Source organism: Sesamum indicum, linkage group LG13, assembly GCF_000512975.1.
Source record: "Sesamum indicum cultivar Zhongzhi No. 13 linkage group LG13, S_indicum_v1.0, whole genome shotgun sequence".
NCBI classification, from domain to species: domain Eukaryota; kingdom Viridiplantae; phylum Streptophyta; class Magnoliopsida; order Lamiales; family Pedaliaceae; genus Sesamum; species Sesamum indicum.
The window spans coordinates 3,038,371-3,057,222 of record NC_026157.1 but is presented as its reverse complement, the minus strand read 5'-3'; the positions used below and the strand labels follow the sequence as shown (position 1 = coordinate 3,057,222).

The 18,852-nt window shown below is 32.5% G+C and overlaps 3 protein-coding genes across 7 annotated transcripts; 2 read left to right on the top strand and 1 right to left on the bottom strand.

Moving 5' to 3' along the window:
• LOC105176221 (PI-PLC X domain-containing protein At5g67130) lies at positions 420-3,818 on the bottom strand. Of its 4 annotated transcripts, none has more exons than XM_020698557.1 (9): positions 3,525-3,818; positions 3,379-3,441; positions 3,181-3,309; positions 2,929-3,066; positions 2,260-2,358; positions 1,837-2,140; positions 1,347-1,570; positions 1,048-1,134; positions 420-843 (listed from the first exon to the last, which is right to left on the bottom strand). In XM_020698557.1, exons 1-9 carry the CDS (start codon positions 3,798-3,800, stop codon positions 664-666), a joined length of 1,500 nt encoding a protein of 499 aa, XP_020554216.1. In that variant the 5' UTR covers positions 3,801-3,818; the 3' UTR covers positions 420-663. The 4 variants fall into 4 exon arrangements, with proteins under 4 accessions (XP_020554216.1, XP_011097252.2, XP_020554217.1 ...); XM_011098950.2 differs by having other exon boundaries at positions 3,181-3,306; XM_020698558.1 differs by having other exon boundaries at positions 3,532-3,684.
• LOC110013065 (OTU domain-containing protein 3-like) lies at positions 5,620-6,259 on the top strand. Its single transcript, XM_020698655.1, has 3 exons — positions 5,620-5,824; positions 5,936-6,042; positions 6,181-6,259. The coding sequence occupies exons 1-3, from the start codon at positions 5,768-5,770 to the stop codon at positions 6,257-6,259; spliced, it is 243 nt and encodes an 80-aa protein (XP_020554314.1). The 5' UTR covers positions 5,620-5,767.
• On the top strand, positions 6,816-12,152 carry LOC105176220 (OTU domain-containing protein 3). Of its 2 annotated transcripts, none has more exons than XM_020698579.1 (9): positions 6,816-7,045; positions 7,222-7,283; positions 8,505-8,589; positions 8,689-8,838; positions 8,998-9,118; positions 9,970-10,079; positions 10,189-10,286; positions 11,098-11,237; positions 11,715-12,152. In XM_020698579.1, exons 1-8 carry the CDS (start codon positions 6,908-6,910, stop codon positions 11,222-11,224), a joined length of 891 nt encoding a protein of 296 aa, XP_020554238.1. In that variant the 5' UTR covers positions 6,816-6,907; the 3' UTR covers positions 11,225-11,237; positions 11,715-12,152. The 2 variants fall into 2 exon arrangements, with proteins under 2 accessions (XP_020554238.1, XP_020554237.1); XM_020698578.1 differs by having other exon boundaries at positions 6,823-7,045; positions 11,712-12,152.

Genomic DNA, 18,852 nt, shown 5'->3' with positions numbered 1-18,852 from the left:
CCTTTAAAAGTTAAATATATTATTAGAGAAATACTAAATAAAAATAAAAATAAAATTTAATGTAAATTTTTTTGCTAATATAATAGTTTCCAGATAAATTCTAATAAAGAGGGTCAATTATAAACTGAAAATTCTCATGAGGGCGTAATTGGATAACTGCATTCAATGACGTAAACAATCCTTGTGCAGGAGTAGTAGGGATCCTTCCACCGAAATTACATGTGTGAATAAAAAAGACACCATAGAAGTCTCTTTCTGTACTAAGAGTCTTGCATGCTATGCACATGGCCAGACTTTTTAATTCTGGAAAGCGATGACTCACAACAAAGAACAATTAAAGAATTGATAAGTAATCAAACTTCTAATAAACAAGTCCTTTTCTATTAAATGTACAATAAATTTTCTACCACAATGGTACGTGTTATGCTCTAAATTTGAAATCTTATTGCATATTCAATTGACCCAACGTACAATGTACAGTCTCAGAATCGACTCATGTGCAACAACAGTGGAAAAATGCAAGGTGAAAATTAAGCCATTACCACCAAAAATTCTCACATCAACTTCTCAAAAAATGTGATTCTCTAAAGTATGGAGAGCTCTGATCGTTGCAAAATAATTTAAGAATACAGCAAATGAATAATATATTCTCGGACTAAAGAATTACAGCCGCAAAAGGAGAACTGTTAAGATTGTCAAGATATGCCAATGAGGTTGAAAAGGTCTGCTTATAGGAGAATTATTGCTCGGCTCTTGTGTGGTTTCTGAAGGAGACGGCGGCGACCCAGCTGGTGGTGGAGGTGAGATGACAGGGACGTCGCATGTTCCAAACGTTGCATTTACCTGCCATATATGCTAAACATAAGTTACTACGTTGCAGTAAAAAGTCCTAGAATAACTTTCATGGTGAAGTATTAAAAAGTTGATTTTCTCTGCATAAGATTAAACGTTTCCGACTTATTCACTTTTGCTGTTATTCACTTGAGATCATAATATCCAAGTGAGGAAAAAGGATACAAGAATAATGGATTTTGTTCATGAGCATACCCTGCAGTAGGCAATGTTGTCACAGCCGCAGGTTAAATGCCCATTTGCTTCATCAACGGCTTCCGGAGCTCCCCCTCCGTCACTCCTCTGCAAGAAGACAACAAACAATTCAGCCAACTAATCACGGCTTTCTTAGGAGGTCAAGACATTCCGAGTCTCGGGGAATTAGGATCATGGAAAATTCATCGTACATGAATAATTTTGATTATTCGAGATTTTAGGTCAGGGGACATCCTAAGAATTGTCCTAATCTCAATCAACAAAGTCGAAGCAGTATATCAAGTCTCCATCCTCAGTACCTGGTAAAAATCAACTGCAATGAAATTTGGCCAGCGGTTGCCGCTGGCTGCATGACAGGTTCTCATCATGCTAGTTAGGTCCGCAGAGTTGTCCACACAAGCTTCTGATACATTTGGATTTGTAGGAAAGTAATTCATAAGCACCAGTGATCTCGAAGGCGTGTTCATGGGCGACGATTCAGAACGACTGGGACATGAACCAGCAACCATCCCTTCATTTCCATCTGCAAAGGGACCCGTCACAAATTTATTAGAAAGGAAAAAGGAATAGAAATCATGGAAAAATAAAGTAGTAAAATGTTGATTTAGAACTTAAGAGGTACCACAGCAAAATTAGGTGTAGGCCACTTACTTAACGTGTTTGAAAATTGTGAGACAGAAGCAAAGCGTGTATATATAAGAACAAGAAGGAAAATCAAGGATAAGATCTGATTTTTTGTAGAATTTAATTTCACATTTATGCTCAAAATGAGACAATAGAATGACTTACACTGATTTTCCACCACGTAGTTCCATTCGTAAGCAATTCCTTCAGAAGCCTCCTTGGATGACTTAGACGTAAAGACTACCAACCGTTGATTTCTCTGGACCATATCATCCACTGTCGGCCAATCTCCACCATTTTTAGGCATCCGAGAGAGTGGAAACCAGTATTGACTGAGGCCAGATGCATTAAACACTCTCGTGAGGCCTTGAGGAGACGTGACATAATCCTCAATGAAAATGGTGATGATTTCTGCCGGGTTCCCCTCCAGAAAATCTCGAATTTCTCTCAACACATTAATAGCAGGTTGCTTTGGACACAAAATACATGACAACAGAGAAAGACACATGAATTCAATCAATAACAGGAACAGAATATTTTCATAATTGGCAATTGACAAAACAATTTTAGAGGCATTATTTTACTTACAATTGCCGTTACGTTGAAACACTTTCCATCAAAGGAGTGACACAACCAAATGTCATTGTTGAAGTCATACATATCGAGCATGAGCCCCCGAACGCCATTCTACAGAATGTTCACATAATTATTCTTTTCCGTAATATAACAACTAATAATACAAGAAGCACTAACATATACAAATTATACATGCAAACACATGTGTATCGGACGCATATAATCAAACACCTCAGCAACTAAGGCATTGTTTCACCAACAAGAACTCGAGATTGGTTATTATTATTATTTTTTTAAATCCAAGTAGAACTTCAGCTGGATCCGTTGTTACTTCTTGAATCTTGACAAATGATTAGGTTTTTTCATGTATAAATAAAACAGTCTAAGCATGTTCCGTAGCTGGAAATGGGCATTGCCCAACTGGCCTAATGCATAAATAAATGATTTATAGTTAATGATGTAAGAATTATGTTCCAATTATTTATCAAAGGCAATGTAGGGATACATAAAACTGCAACCAGTAGAGCAGATATAAGGACTAGGTCCTTTATAGTCAATCAACCACTGAAACCAGGGTAAAACAGTAATTTCTCATTCATCCAAATTGAGACGCAGAGATGAATATGCGGCGGAACGCCACGGCGCTCCGATGGTACATATCCAAGAAATCAGATTACGTACTTTGAGCTGATTGGCGACGGAATCTTCCTGATTGGTGGGCGAGAGGAGAGGCGACCCGGTACCAGACGTCGACCCGGTCCGAGCAAACGAGTTGTGGGTCGTCAGCCATGAATACCTATTAAAGGGCAGCCCTTTGACCTATTCCCCACAATCCAAACAAAACAATAAAACAAAATAAACCCCACAATTAAATCGAGTATTCGAGATTCAACACCACAATTAAAATAGCAGAAAACATCCCCGACCCCATACCTTGGAGGTCGGAATTGCGGGCTGCACGCGAGTGCATCGGAGCCTGGTGTTGCCGTTTGCAGGGCAAGAGCCGCATGTCAGACCGGCGTCGCAATTATTGCTCGAATTGGAACAGGTTTCACCAATCTGCTGATTATCAACAAAAACCCATGAGAATTAAACAAAAGGGAGATCAAAAGGGAACGGGAAAAGAGATACCCTGAGAGAAGATGAATAGCCCAATAGGAAACCGGCGATCAATAACAGCTTAAAATTGAGAGTCTGCAGACATTGGAAATCACATGAATTAGACGAGAAACTGTTAAGAAATCATAAAAATTCATCTGAAAGCAGGGGAATATTACTGCATGCCTGCATCTGGGCTTGTCCGAAACTTCGTCAGATAAAGATATAGACAGAGAGGGATGGCGGGATGTTTGTTCCTGTAAGGTGAGATGTGTCTCTTCCTTGTATGTTTCTCTCTTTTGCTTTTGATCTGTTCCCTCTTTTCTGGTTTTACTTTTAGGACGAAGGGGTTGGAATTTAATGTAAATATTGGGCAGTTGGTGTGGTTTTGACTTGGGTTTTTGATCAAGAGTTGGAACTGTGCATGGGAATTCGGGCATGTTTTTCCTTGACATCAATTTGGATACGGACAATTCTTATCTAAATTAGTTGGAGTTTTCTTTTTCCCCCTCTCATCAATAAATAGAGTTACACTGAAATATTAATATAATTAAGAATAATAAATAAATTCATATTAAATAAGATAATTTCATAAATAATTATCTGAAATAAATTATAATAAGATAAAATTACATAATACCTTCTTGTGTTGTAAGAAAATTGCTAAAAATTTATTTGTGTTAATTAAATAGTCAAAAAAGACTCCCAATAATTATTAACCCTGTAAAAAAAACTCTTTCCATTAAAAAAATAGAGAGTTGTTTACTCGTGCAAAAAATGAGAGTAGAATATAATCCCTATCTTATGCAATTATCCCCTCTTTATTTTTTGGATTAGTTATTTATCTTTTTCACATTTGACTAAAAAGAATATGATAAATACTAAATAATTAGTATTCATGAAATCTTTATATATATAAAATATTATTACATCAAATTAAATTACTATACATATTTTACATATAAATATATCACATTTTTTAATATTTATAAGTTTTTAAAATTTAAAATACATTATTTTTTCCCTAAATATTATTAGTTAATTTGATTTTGTGTTAAATATATTTTGGAACTGTATAATTTATATAAATTATAGTAAATAAATTTACATGATATTTTCTTCTAAGTATTATTGGTTAATTTAATTTTGTGTTGAATATATTTATGAAATTATATTATTTATCTAAATTATAGTAAATAAATTTTAATAGTTTAACATAATTATATATATATTAAACTTTATAAAAATAAAACACAAAAAAAAAAGAAAAAGAAAGGAAAACAAGCACATCATCGTCTTCCCCAACGTCCACCCCACCCCTCTGCACCCGTCTCACCACCACCTCTGCCTGTTGTCACTTCCTCGTCTCTACTTCTCCAGGCGCTCCTATCTCCTCGACCAATTTGTGCGGCGACGCCCGTCGCCCACTAGACAGTGATGGCCGATGAAAGAGCAATAAGTTATTTTGATTTATTTGCTTAAGGGCAAGATAGTAACATGACATTGTTATCCTAAGTCTTTATTCGTTAAGGTAAGGGAAATGAATTTCAAATTCTTTTCCTTATTTGGTAAAAAAAAAAAGAAAATATTGAGAATGCTTAAGACTAATTTTTGAAATTTTACTGTTTAGTACTTTCTCTTCATTTTGTACAAAAAAAATACACAAATTAATATTATACTAAAATAATTTTAAAAATCACTATAAGTTTAAAAAAATTATTAATAAAAATATTTATCAAACAAGAACAAGAAATTTTATTTATGTAATTATCTTTTATCAAGGATTATATACGGGTATTATTAGTGAAAAAAGAAAAAAAATACAGAAAAATTATACATATGCACAATAAAATAAATAAAAATAAAATATGTATTTTTTTTTGTCTTTTTAGTCTTATGCTTTCATTTTTCCGTTCAATTTTAAATAAAAAAAATTGAATTATGAAAGAGTTTTATATATATCTAGTTTTAGCTCTTCTCCATTTATTCTACTTAACAAACACCAATTTTTGACTCCGACCAAAAAAGCTTGTAACACGCTTGTCAAATACTACTTTATCTAAGTAAGCGAGATTTTAAAGTTTTTAATGCTCTTATTTAGTGAAAATATATTTTGCGAGACTTTTCAAATTGAAAATAATATTATAGAGCTTTGGACTATATAGAATATTAGTTGTAATTATGAAATATTAATAAAATATTGAATCTATTATTAATGATAGAATTAATACATTGATAATAAATAAATAAATAAAACTTAGAGAAGGAGAGAGAGGAGAAAGACCCAATGGATGGCCTAATCAATTAGGCGCGGATTTGCCCTTTGGTTGAGAGAGCTGTTGCCCCCAATTTTTTTGAATTTTGACCTAAATTTGAATAAATTTTTCCACAAAATTTCCCTTAACGGCTACAGCGGAGAAATATGGCTAAAGCAAAGCATCAAAAGCCCAAACCTAGCAAAGAACCCAAACAGCCCCACGTAATTCCAGACCCCTATTTTCCTTTTTCGTCCTGCTGATCAAGTGGCAATCGTAGCAGTTCTGGCCAATTTTTTGTTTTGTTTTTTTGATTTTGTGTAAGTTGTGAACAGATTAAAAGGCGGGGGAAGCAAGCCGATACATCTGATTTCCGGGCTCAGCTCGATGTTTTGGGCCTGAAGATCATTGAAGTTACTGCGGATGGTAATTGTTTTTTCAGGTCTGTTTTAACTGATGTTGATGCACTCTGATTGGTAATTACCAACTTTTGCTACTGTGGTTATGTAATTGGATGATAATTTTGTGTATTTGTAGTCATGATGAATGAATTTGATCGGGTTAGTGTTGTTTGTGGCAGGGCGTTGGCTGATCAATTGGAAGGCAATGAGGATGAGCATGAGAAGTATCGGAATATGGTTGTTCGTTGGCTTTTTTAGGGTAACCCTCCCCCCCCCCCCCCTCTTTTTCAGTAAATAGTTTTTGGCCGTTTGTTCATATTATTAAGGTGATATGTTTGTGGGTTTCGAGTTTTTAAAGTGTTTTTTTAGTGAATGATGGACCATAGGCGGGTATTTGCTATGTCGCAACAATTTAACAGCTAATAGGATGTTGGATGTGTGTCCGAGTATGTAAGTCGCTATCCTGTTGAGCTCCTGCTTAGTGCTTTGATAGTCAGTGGCTTTTACTTTTAGATGCTAATATTCTGATATTAGGGTTTCTCCCATGAGTTGCTGTTTCTAGGGAGTATATGCATATGGTTGATGGATGGTCAGCTGGGCTTTTCTTCCATTCTTGACTAATTAGGAATAGGGTGGATAGGCTGACGGTATAAATTTAAGATTTGGTCGGGCTTTTCTTCATGTTTCTTGAACTTAACTACAGATTAACTAAATATTCTCTTGAATCCAAGATTTGGAAGCTCTAACAAGAGTTCACAATTGGTACCTTATGAACTATTTATGTTATGGTAGATATTGGTCTGCCACTGTGTTTAAGTTTCTGCGTCATTTGTTGTACCAAAACTCAGAGGACATGGTTTCACGTACAACTGATTGACGAGCTACATTGGACAGAACAACCGCGAAATGTTTGAGCCCTTTGTTGAAGATGAAGTTCCCTTTGACGAATACTGTCGGTCAATGGGAGAGGATGGTACTTGGGCAGGAAATATGGAGTTGCAAGCAGCTTCACTTGTCACTCGCAGTAATATATGCATTCATAGAGTATGTCATTTTTCACTCCAAATCCTTATTTTGATCTGTTCCAGGATATTTTTTATTGAGGATGTGAAACTTGTCAGACTTGTTACTTTTAGAATAACAGCAATAAGTTGGTATGCTATAATATTATCCTGGATTTGTAGATTGATTAAGAATTTTTCATTCTGTCATTTGTACAGCACATGTCACCTCGGTGGTATATACAGAATTTTGACAAACATGAAGCTCGCATGATTCATCTGTAAGTACTCCAACAATTTCACATATTAATTTAGTATATCTTTTAGCTGAGTTAACATTCTTTCATCAACAGTACTTGCTGTTCTTATACTGATTCTTGTGATGGGACTGGCTGCCAGGAGTCATCATCATATATAATAATCAACTGTCCCACAGATCTTGCTATGACTATTTCAAGTTGGGGTGGGGGTGGTGGAAATTTTGGGTTATCAGTCATGTTTAGATAATTTGGGGCTGGTTTACCAGTTAGGGATTTGATTTGGTTACACCGAAACCATATATATCTAAATGAATTGGGTTTCTGATATAATATATCCTACTCGACTAACTCGATCAGGTACTCGAACTACTGTGGAAAAAGCATATGTATAACCTTACATGATATCTTTTGTAGCTTATCTTTCTTATGGTGAATTCTTCTCATTAATATCACTGCAGAATATATATTATATGGTTCACTGACTTAACCTTATAATCACCTGGGAACATGATTAGAATAACACAAATTGTCCGTACTTCAAATATCTGATTCATGATAATTTATAACAAGGTGGCGGCCTGGATTTCGTTAGTTGAAGTTTTAAATAAAAGAATTCAGATTCTTTTCTAGAGACACCAAACCTGACGGGTGCCTTCACTGTTGGGTACCCCATTTTCCTCTGGTCGGAATTGGCACCATCTTACATTACCCCATTGATTAACTATGACCTGATCTACATGACCCAGTAGAACCTGCATCAACACCCATTCCCAATTGCCAGTATTATTTACCAAATTGAGTTCAAGTCCATACCTGTTTCTGTTGGGTATGCCTTTTTCATTTTTTTCTTTTACTTCAGGAGGAATTGTTCCGTAGTTCATTACCACAGTTGTGTTTTTTTTATGTGGATTCCAATGGGCATACATTCGGCACATTTGATCAATAATGTCATCTGAAATTACAGAGGTAAAAATACCCATGACTGTTTTAGAGTCATGAAAGTTGAGCATCAGGTTATGCCATGATTGTCTTAGCATCCTCGTCCCTTGTTTGGGGTTTAGCTTCAAAACACTTCCGCCATTTTTTTAGTTGGGAATGAAGTTACTGATGAATCAGTGTTAAGAATTAAGGTGCTATATTTTTGTTTTGCTTTCTCCCAGAGGAAGTTACAGAGCAAGTAGACTGCGAAGGTTATGGTTTGGAGGATATACTGTTTTCTATCTCTAACCAGTAGTCTTGCAGTTCTTATCATGACGGAGAGCATTATAATAGTGTGCGCTCAAAGGAAGACACTTGTTGTGGACCAGCTAGACCAATTGTTATCCAGGTTTTCCCTCTACTCTTGTTCGTAGATGAGTTCTATATCATTTTTTAGCATGTACTACCCATTCTATGATCTTTTATCTGGAACCGTGATATCATAAAGGGAGATGCTGATGTTTCTGCAAAATCCAATCAACCGAAAGAAGCTGCTGTGAAGTCTAAACAGGAAGGTGGAGGTTATGCTGTCCAAGAGGAATCTATTAAAATGGTAAAGCTTGGAAGTGGATGCGAAGATTCAAGAAAAATTGAACAGGTGGTTATTCCTAAGCAGTTGATAAGTGCCCCCCACCCCAAGCTCCAAACAAGCAAAGTCGTGACACAAATATTATTTTGCAAGTGGGTCATGAATCTCATGATTTATGGAATGGATGGAGTTGTAAAAATCTTCTTTTCAAATTACACATCATCCTAGGTTTTAAAAGAAGTGGGTGGTGATGTTGATGCTGCAATAGAAGCCCTTGTAGCCGAACAAGGATGTGTCGATCAGATAGTTGCTGATGATGAATTATCTGATTCAGTAAAAGTTCCATACGGTAATGGCCGGTTAGTATGTTTTTTTCCATTCTTTGGTTGAGTGATCCTGTTTGTTGAATGTGTCTTATACCTCATTGAATATTCTATCCTAGCTTAAATGTAGCATGTTATGCATGCTTATTGAAATTTCATCTCTTCTGCTTTGACAACATTTACTATCTATTAACGAACTCGTAAAGAGGTTGGATTTTAATAGTTTATGACAACCAAGGACTGTTATCAACTTTTCCTTGGTATTTGGGCTTGAAAGTTCTTTTCATTCTCTGAGCAAATGGTATATCTGCTTTAGCTGCTAGTTATTTTTTAATTTTGTAATGTCAAGCTGATGAAATTTGTGAACCTGTTGAGGCATGCTTCTCAACTAGTGAAAATGTCTGGTTTGAATTGCCAGCTTGAAAGTATCTTTGCAGAAGAGGTGGTGTGGTAAAGGAAACCATTAAAAAACATTTGCGGAGATAAGCTGTGAAAATTTTGCTAGAACTTATTTCTAAATTGCAGTGTTTTCTGAATATTGGTTCCTAGTGCACATCAAGTTGAACTACAACGTCATCAAATGCAGTTGGACTTGTTTCTGTTAAATTTTTGTTAGTAAAATTCTATCAAGCTAACCATGTTTTTTGATCAGGTTCTTATCCAATAACATTTTCATAGTGTAAGGTATAAAAAGGATTGCATCTTAGAACTGAAAAATAGAAATAAGCCAAACTTAAGTGGTTTTTCATTAACTCCACATTTATGCATCAACTTTATGTATCCAAACACACTGTCGAGTTTTCTTTGAATCATGTTCTAATGAGCATTCTCACTACTCCTGTACTTGGCTCATGTGTCATCTTTTGAGTCTTTCCAGATGACCATAAAGATGAGAACTCTGAGCAGCTCAAGTTAAAAGATGAAGATGAGACATGCAAAGATAGCAATAGAACTGACAAAAAGGGCAACAATCAACCTGATGAAAAGGTTTTCTCACGTGTCTCAATACAATTAGAATTGAAACGAGAATTACATTCAACCTCTCATCTTTTGTCGAGTTGATCTATAAGTAAATATGCGATCTCTGTTGTTTCAGAAAATTCCAAGAAACAAGGCCTGCCCATGTGGTTCCAAAAAGAAATACAAGTCTTGCTGTGGTTCAGTTTCTGGGAAATCTTCTGCAAGAGTTCCAGTGTATGCCTCTTAAAGGAAGTCCTTTATGATAATTTTTATAAATTTGAAGATGAATGATAACCACTCATTAATGTGACATGACGCTGACTTGGTAAAAGTGGACATTCCTACCTTTAGGAAGCATCATCTCTGCAAAAACTGACATGTATATATATTTCTTAAAAACAAAACAAGTCTTGTTGTGGTTCAGTTTTCCAAGAAATCTTCTGCAAGAGTTCCAGCGTATGCCTCTTAATGGAAGTCCTTTATGATAATTTATTATGAACATAAGATGAGTGGTAACACTATTAGTGATATGAAGATGACTTGGTAAAAGTAGACATTCCCACCTTTAGGATGCATCATTAATGAGAAATTAATGTGTATTTATATTTCTGGAATCAGCCGGTATTCAGACTTCATAATCATTAGAATTTTGATACAGATTCGGATTCTGGTCTTGCTCCTGTCCCATTTTATTTCCCGAGATCGCTTTTAAGTTTCAATGGTAACATATATGATGGTTGGTAAACTGGAAGTGAAAGAGACCCGTTTGATGCTTCTGGGTAGAAGTTGTTATGCAGTACGAAACATAGCATATTGAAATTGCCTGCTCCATTGTTGCATATGCACGCACACCCAATTTTGGAGGAGGTCTTGTATTTTCATGAACTGGATATTGAGATTCTTCTCAAACAGCATTATTGTTGACTGGAAGAAAATTGTTAAACACAAAAGTCGTTGCAAATTTATGTGCCATCTAGATATCAAATCCGTTTCCCGTCTCCTATTTGTATTTCTTTATTGATATATGATCGTATTACATTGACAGTAACCAAACAGTTGACTATGGGAAAAGTCGGAAAGAGAGAAAGCAAAGTAAAAAAATTGGATCAACTGTTGCTAGTTCCATCCAATCCGAGGGAGGGCCTCCTGACATGGGTGCACTTTGCATCTAATCACATCTTCCAGGTAGCAATTGTAGCTAGTGCTGTTGGTGATATACTGCTACGGCATTGTGTGCGCTAAAATATTTCTATGCAGGCAGAAGTAGACATTTTTTAGACTTTTCAAGTACATTTATGGTACTGATGTTCAAAAATTGCTTTCTGAAGCATATTTTCTAAGCATGGAGAATAATTAAGCATCAAAAACATCAATGACAAGTTGCATTCACGACAAATGCATATTAGCATGGCTGCACTGTCAAGAGTGGGACGAAAACTGAGGACCACATTTCTGCTGGCATGCTATAATTTGGTTTCCCACATCCCCACACCTATATGTCCTCTTGAATCTGCATTATTTGACATATGGTTCTAATGAAATTAATATCTGTGTTTTGAATCACATTCTTGATAATTTTGCTTTTTGCCTGTTTCATTTCAATATCCAATCTGTGACATCATTTCGTGATGGTAATTGATTTTAACTGCTTCTTTACAGTAGGCTACCACTGAAATTGATATCAGTACAAGTGTCTTTTACCCTATAGAGAACTGCATTTAAGGAGGCATGTAAGATGAGTAGATACGCCTATATATAGCTGCAAATTCTCGAGAAAATTACAGGAAAAAAGAAGGAAGCGGATTGCAGGAAATTCCATATTCGGCCATTTCCCACTGAGGAACTAAGCTGTGAGTACTCTTGCTTTCTGCAGCAAAAATCAGCCTTTCTCCTTGGTCTGAATCCAGTTTTATTAGTGAGAAGATCAAACAACAGACTATGACACTCCTGTTGGTTGGCATTGTCCTCACTCTACTCGGATTTTGCCATGATGTAAGAAAGAAGTATAAACTTAATACCACTCTCTTGGGAGAAACAAGTATTTTGGCATCAACAATGTCTTTGGGTTGTGCAAAAAATGAAATTATAGCTATTTATACGTGGATTGTTTTGTGGTTATAGATAAAATTAGTAATCAGTGTTGTTGACATTAATATTCGACATTCTTGTCGGAATTGTGGAGGTATTATATATATCCTATTGAGAGATTTCCGCTCTCACCTAAAGCAGCAAGGAAAAACGAAAAAGGGAAAAAGAGAAAATAGGAGTGTTAGGTGTGAGTGAAGAAAATCTAGCATTTTATTTAAACTGAGACTGTATTTGAATTTATGAATTTGAATAAAGAATTTCAAAAACTTTATATCATAAAAATTTGAAATTCGTTGTTTAATTTTAGAATGAAATGATTTGAAATTCTTTAAATATATAATTATTCAAATAAGTCCAAAATGCTTTGTTACTAAGAATTCAAAAATTCATTATTTTAAATCTATCGAATCAGAACATAGTATTTTTATTAATATAGATAATCTTTTTTCTATATTTTTTAGTTAAATTTATGACATGACGGTGTAATAATTATAATGATAATAATAAAAACACATTTTTTTCTTATCTTTTTGTGTTTTATTTTAAAAATGAAGCAAATAGAATAATGTAGACTATTGGGAACAAAGTGGATGATGCTTAAATTTGGTAGCCTCTACCTCTAGGCAAGATGTGACAATTACTTGACTTGCAATTGGTGCATTACTCCACTCTTCATCAGGTCCCTACAAAGATGTCGGCAGGCAAACACAAGATTGATTTGATCCGATGATAAGTTGAAATCCTAGAAATGGGCAATAAAGAGGGCAATTAAGGGGTATACCTAATTTTGGCAAAAAGTCAGAGATATAATAGAATTTGGAATAAAGAATCCAATCTCAATTTTTCTTTTAAAAAAAAAAAAAAGTATTGGGCATCCAATTTTCATGCTTTAGGATGAAATCGAATCATTACACTTGTGATTTTAACAAAGTCCTATTCATTGATATAAACAATTCAACTAACGTTGTTGATGTGACCTAATTCAGTTAAAAACATTGAAGTTTCATTATTAAGAGGTTTTGAGTTCGAATTCCATACATGTATAGTTATTTATATATTTTAATAGTATTTATTAGTCTATTTTAATAGCAGTTCTTAATTAGTTATACATATTTGATACTAATAATTATTAATAATTAAAACAATCATAATAAATTCATTAAAAAAATAAATTATACACACAGATTGTATGGTTAGTGATTGAAGTTAATGAACAGTAGATTATGAGGAAAAACAGATGATTGTGTCTTTGGTGAAAGTTTTGACAGAATAAGAAAGAGACATCATAAGTTTGTTGGGGTAGAGTCGTAGTCAACTATTCTTTCCTCCTTTACTCTCTCACTTTCCTAATTTTGCCTTTCCACATGTCTAATCCTTATTCTTGCAATCAATGTTAAGGATATTTTTCCATTATTTGCAGTTTGACCCCTCTACTTTCACATATTTACATCTAGCACTGTTCCTCAGGCTTTTAAATTTTTTGAATTTGTTTATATAAATTTTAAATTCAGAAAATTTCGAATCCTTTACGTATAAATTCGAATTATGTTTTGTCGAACATTGATCGGATCAAATTCTTTTAATATGGAGTCCTTTGAATTTTTTTCTCCAAATCCAAATTCATCAATTGAAATGTGGCCTTAAAAAATTCTTTGAATAAGTTTTACGTAAAACACGAAAATGCACAAAATATTTATAATTTAGAGGGAACTTATAAGCTTTTTAAAGTATCTTATAAGATGTTTGAGAATGTAATAAAGTGTTTGAGCTTAATTATAAATTTGCAATAAGATGTTGAAAATTTATAAACTCTTTTAGCAAAAGTATTGAATTGCTTCAAGTTAATTTCTAAAGTATCATTACTAAAATACTAAAAGTTCCATCATTTTACCATTATCCGAACACTTCAAAAAATTATTGTTGTAATATGATTTTATATCTTATATAGGATTTTTTGAGGGGATAATTGCACTACTTTCTCTTAAAATTTGGTGTAATTACACGTAAAATCCATATAATTTGGAAAATTACATCTAGGGTTCATGACATTTATTTTTGCTTAACAAGTAGACCCCTCAGTTAGCAATATTCATCGAACTTACGGATATTAGCAAAAAAAGTTGACTAAAAATATATTTATTTATAATTTACTTAGTATTCACCTATTGTAGGTCAAATAATTTTTTTCTGACCAAATTATTTTTATATGTTTTCAACTATAATGTGTGTAATATATCTTCACCCTTGTAAGGTATTTTAGTTAGAAAAAGAATTGTTTGTCCGGTGATAACTGAGTATAAATCAATCAGAGGTAGATATAATTTTTCAATCAAATATTTTATAGCAAATTTTGACCAACGAATGTATCTATTTGTTAGATAAAACACAAAGATCAAGAATATTAAATATAATCTTTTAAATCATATAAAATTTACATATAATTATAACGAAATACAAAAAAGGACGATGTAATTATCCCTTATTTAAAATATAAGCTTAACAAAGCTTCCTCTTACTTTAAAGATACATATAGTCAACTTTTCTCTTCTATTGTTAAACTTTTTTCCCAAATAGTAAATTTAAGGAAATTAGCTCTATAATTAGGAGGAGTTAAAGCTAACTAATTATCAATATTAATATATTTCCCAAAACAATATATATTTATTTATATATAATTAAAAATATTTTATTAATATTAATAATTATTTAAAAAATATTTTTTTTGTAATAATCTATTATATTTATTTATTAGAAGATCATTAATTTAAAAAAAAAGAAAGAGGGTGGGGTCATGCACACCTAACCTTAACAGTCTCACATTGGACATTAATACCACCCAAAGGGGAACGAATGGCCAGAAATGACTGATTTGATATTTTTCGTGCCCACTTAGAATGTCTCTATCTTTCTCTCTTTCTCTCACCCAATTCTTTTCTAAAACTGGAAAGTCTTTGAAGACAAACGTTTGGAGGGCAAAAAAGGGGTACTTATTAGTATGTAAAAGGAAAATTATGCCACTTCTCTTTTTTTTATTCCCCACTCCCATCTTTTCTGTCTTCCATTTCCAGAAAGCTTCCATTATCTTTTTCTTTTTCTTTTTAATTTTATAAATCAAGATAAGATTTTTAAATCAATGGTCAATTCTTTAATAATTAAACCATTTTTCCACGTCTCTCCCTAATGTTGAGGCTGTCTTCTCAATCTCTCAAGTATTCTCAATGCTTTACATAAGGATTCAATGGTAATTCGTAAATGAGAAGTTTGAACGGATTATTAATTTTTATTTTATTTTCTTAATGAGTGTTTCTTCAGAATAAAATTATAAGACTCGTATAAAACCAAAATAAATAATCAATCATGCAAGGAGTACTGATTGAATCGTAAATTACATTACTCAATTTTATTATTTTTTTTTTGGTTTTTAATATAATTCAAGCAGTATGTGCCTAAATGGGGGGTTTGGTGAGGATCTCTAGCCTCGTTTTAATCCAAAAGATTGTGAGTTTAGTATAAAATACCAGCACGATTTTATGTACGGGTTAATTACACTTATATTTCTTTAAAATATAAAATTATACTTTTTTTAAAAAAAACTTTTGAAATTGCACCTACACTTTCTCTGAGAATTCTCGATTTACAACTGTACCCTTTCTTTAGGGCTTGGACTGAAAATGCCTATGTGAACAAAGTTTTACATAAACTTTCAATTTTTAACTTTCTTTTTTTCCTCATTCAATATTTTGTATAATTTATTGACAAAGATACCCTAATATTGTTTAATTTATACTTTTTAGGGAGTAAATATAATATATATATATAAGTGAAAATAGTGTAATTATAATAAAATATTATTCTTAAATTATAGTCATTGATAAATAATTATTATTAATAACTTATAGGGATAACTACACTCTCTTCCCTTGAGATTTGGTGTAATTATATGTAAATTTTCTGTATTTAAAAAATTACATCTAGCACCCCTGAGGTGTGCTTCCTTCTAATAAATAAGTCCACCCGTCAGTCAAAATTCACCGAATTTGCTGATATTAATAAAAAATAAAAATATAATTATATTTACCATCGATTGACTTATTACTGATTTATTACCCGTCAGTCAAATAAATCTTTTTATGATCAAATTACCCCATATATCTTTATACATTAATGCATATAAGGATGTATATATTCACCATTATAAAGGGTAGATTATTTAGGAAAAAAATATTTGACCTACGATGAGTCATTAATAAATTAATAGATGGTAAATATCAATTCTGGTGCAAATGCAATTTCAAAAGCCTTATTTTTTAGAGAAGAATATAATTTTGTATTTTTAAAAGAATTTAAATATAATTAACTTTTTATATAAATAAGAAGTTCTTACTCCCTTACGATGAATGAAATCAAATCGATAAACCCTGTAAAGATAATAAAAGATCGATTTTGCTAACAAGTGAAAATCGAAGAAGGGTCACACAATATTCTAAAATCAGCCTCAACCAACAAACTATAATGATATATATAAAAAAAAAAGTCAAAATGATGGGAGATTATTATTATTATTAAGAAAATTATACAAATACCCCTAAAAAAGAAGAAATTATTACAGCACTAGGTGAATGATCCGCACCCTCCTGATTCAGGTCAGATCACCCGCTTTTTTGAACTGTTGATTCACCTGATAATACATAAGCCCAGATCATGACAAGTGGCACAAGTAAGTTGACTCTTTCAAACACTATAAATACACCATATATTCTTCATTTATGGTAAGATTTTTATTACACTCAAACTCGCATTTAAATGCATTCGAATCGTTTTCTTCTATCTCGACCTTAATACTAACTTAAGTATCAGAGGGTTTTAGTTGAGAACCTCCCAATAAGTCTAACGACTTGCTCTTTTCTCAGATCTCAAGTATTATTGTAAAAATGTTTAAGATGACTAACGATTTTGACCTGAATCACACAATATGGACGAAAAAAAAAATATAATTTCGCGCTGGAGGGTAATATGTATAATACCCCCATCAAGGAATTGGAAGATGGTTAACTGAATTGAGGCCAAAAAACTCTTTGGTCCTCAATCGTATTTGCGGTGGATTTTTTTTTTTTAAATTATTGTTTTCCAAATTTGGCATCAAGTCGATACATATAAGTTGACCCCATAAAAGAAATTTCATTATGCCATATTTCATTTGTAATAACCACAGCGATCTGTTGCTTCCATTATTGTTGTTGAATTGCGACGGACAACTGCAACCGTAAAGGGATCACGAGACAGTCCAAACAGAGAAAAAAATACGAGGTATTCTATTACTTAGTCAAATTGTTATAAAAACTTTAACAATTTATAAATTGATTGTACCATTAATTAACACTTTTATTTACAAGCATTGTATATGAAATGCTTGGAGATAATGTGAAATTACCCTAAATCCACATCCCATAAACAATACCAAAAATTTTAGGAACATCTCCAAAAGATACTGAACACTAGGGGTGCTAAAAAAAATATTAAAATCATCCAAACTAAATCGAATGGAATTATTTTTTATGATTTATTTTTTAAATCGTAATTGTGAAATTTAGAGTAAAATTGAACAACACTATTGGTTTGGTTTTAATTTAGAGTTTAAAAAAATCACCAAAAATCGCACTGCACCGCACCATAAATAATTTTTTTTAAAAATTATATATATATAATAATTTGATAAAATAAGTTAGAAGAATTTCATATTCGAATTATTATAATTCCAAAATTTATATATAAGCAAAGATCCATGTTATAAATCTCATTTTGTAATATTTATATTTGGACTTGATACAATATATATATATATATATATATATGTTTAACTCTTTAAGCTCATTCAGATTTTAGATCCAATTAATTTTTGCCCCAATTATTTATTTATTTTTTCTCTCCTACTTTTTTTTTTCTTTCCCTTTTCCTCTTCTCTCTTCTCTCTTCTCTCTTACTGTTTTCTTTATTCTGTCTTTTTGCCTTTTATTTTTGTTCTCTCTAAAACTGACCCTTGGCCTTTGATGGATTAATATATATATATTCTTATATTTTAATCCACTTAAAGTTGTGGAGAATTTTGATGGTCTATGTCGCATATAATGATGGTCTTTTTTGCTTGCTAGATACAAACGATTGTTTCATTTCGTGATTTTTGTTAGTTTCAACATCTTATTTTTGTTATAAGTATTAAAACTTCCAAACAAATCGAAACCGCCCGAAATCACACCTTTATTTTATAAAATCGTGAATGACAATTCAATTTAAAAATAATTTTAGAAAAATCAAAAGCGCATCGCAAGCATCTTGATGAACACCAAATCACATTTCCCAATATATATACATTTCAAAATCATTTCGAAATCTTACAATACCTGTCTCAAAATAACTCCATACAAAGCCATGAGATTGCATAATTCAAATGCTTGTTTTAGGAAAAAGACATGAAAACTTACTTTACTTTTATTTTTCTTTTTTAGTTTCTCCAAAATATACCCTAAATCATCGACTTTACTTTCAATGTGAAGCTCAACAAATATACAGTCAACAATTATTAGATTTATTTATTCCACCCAAAATACGTAGTTTACCTCACACATATTCCCTAAATTTTACTTTACTCCCCCCCCCCCAAAAAAAAAAAAAAAAAAAAAAAAAAAAGAAAAAAACAAAACAATTTTCTTTTTTA

Coding starts and splice junctions, on each gene's coding strand:
- LOC105176220 (XM_020698579.1), top strand. CDS start 6,908: ATGTTTGAGCCCTTTGTTGAAGATGAAGTTCCCTTTGACGAATACTGT. Junction 7,046..7,221: donor GTAATATATGCATTCATAGA/GTATGTCATTTT, acceptor TCATTTGTACAG/CACATGTCACCTCGGTGGTA. Junction 8,839..8,997: donor ATTCAAGAAAAATTGAACAG/GTGGTTATTCCT, acceptor ACATCATCCTAG/GTTTTAAAAGAAGTGGGTGG.
- LOC110013065 (XM_020698655.1), top strand. CDS start 5,768: ATGGCTAAAGCAAAGCATCAAAAGCCCAAACCTAGCAAAGAACCCAAA. Junction 5,825..5,935: donor AAGAACCCAAACAGCCCCAC/GTAATTCCAGAC, acceptor AGTTGTGAACAG/ATTAAAAGGCGGGGGAAGCA. Junction 6,043..6,180: donor GATGGTAATTGTTTTTTCAG/GTCTGTTTTAAC, acceptor TGTTTGTGGCAG/GGCGTTGGCTGATCAATTGG.
- LOC105176221 (XM_020698557.1), bottom strand. CDS start 3,800: ATGTCAAGGAAAAACATGCCCGAATTCCCATGCACAGTTCCAACTCTT. Junction 3,442..3,524: donor AGCCCAGATGCAGGCATGCA/GTAATATTCCCC, acceptor CAATGTCTGCAG/ACTCTCAATTTTAAGCTGTT. Junction 2,359..2,928: donor CCGTCGCCAATCAGCTCAAA/GTACGTAATCTG, acceptor AACATTCTGTAG/AATGGCGTTCGGGGGCTCAT.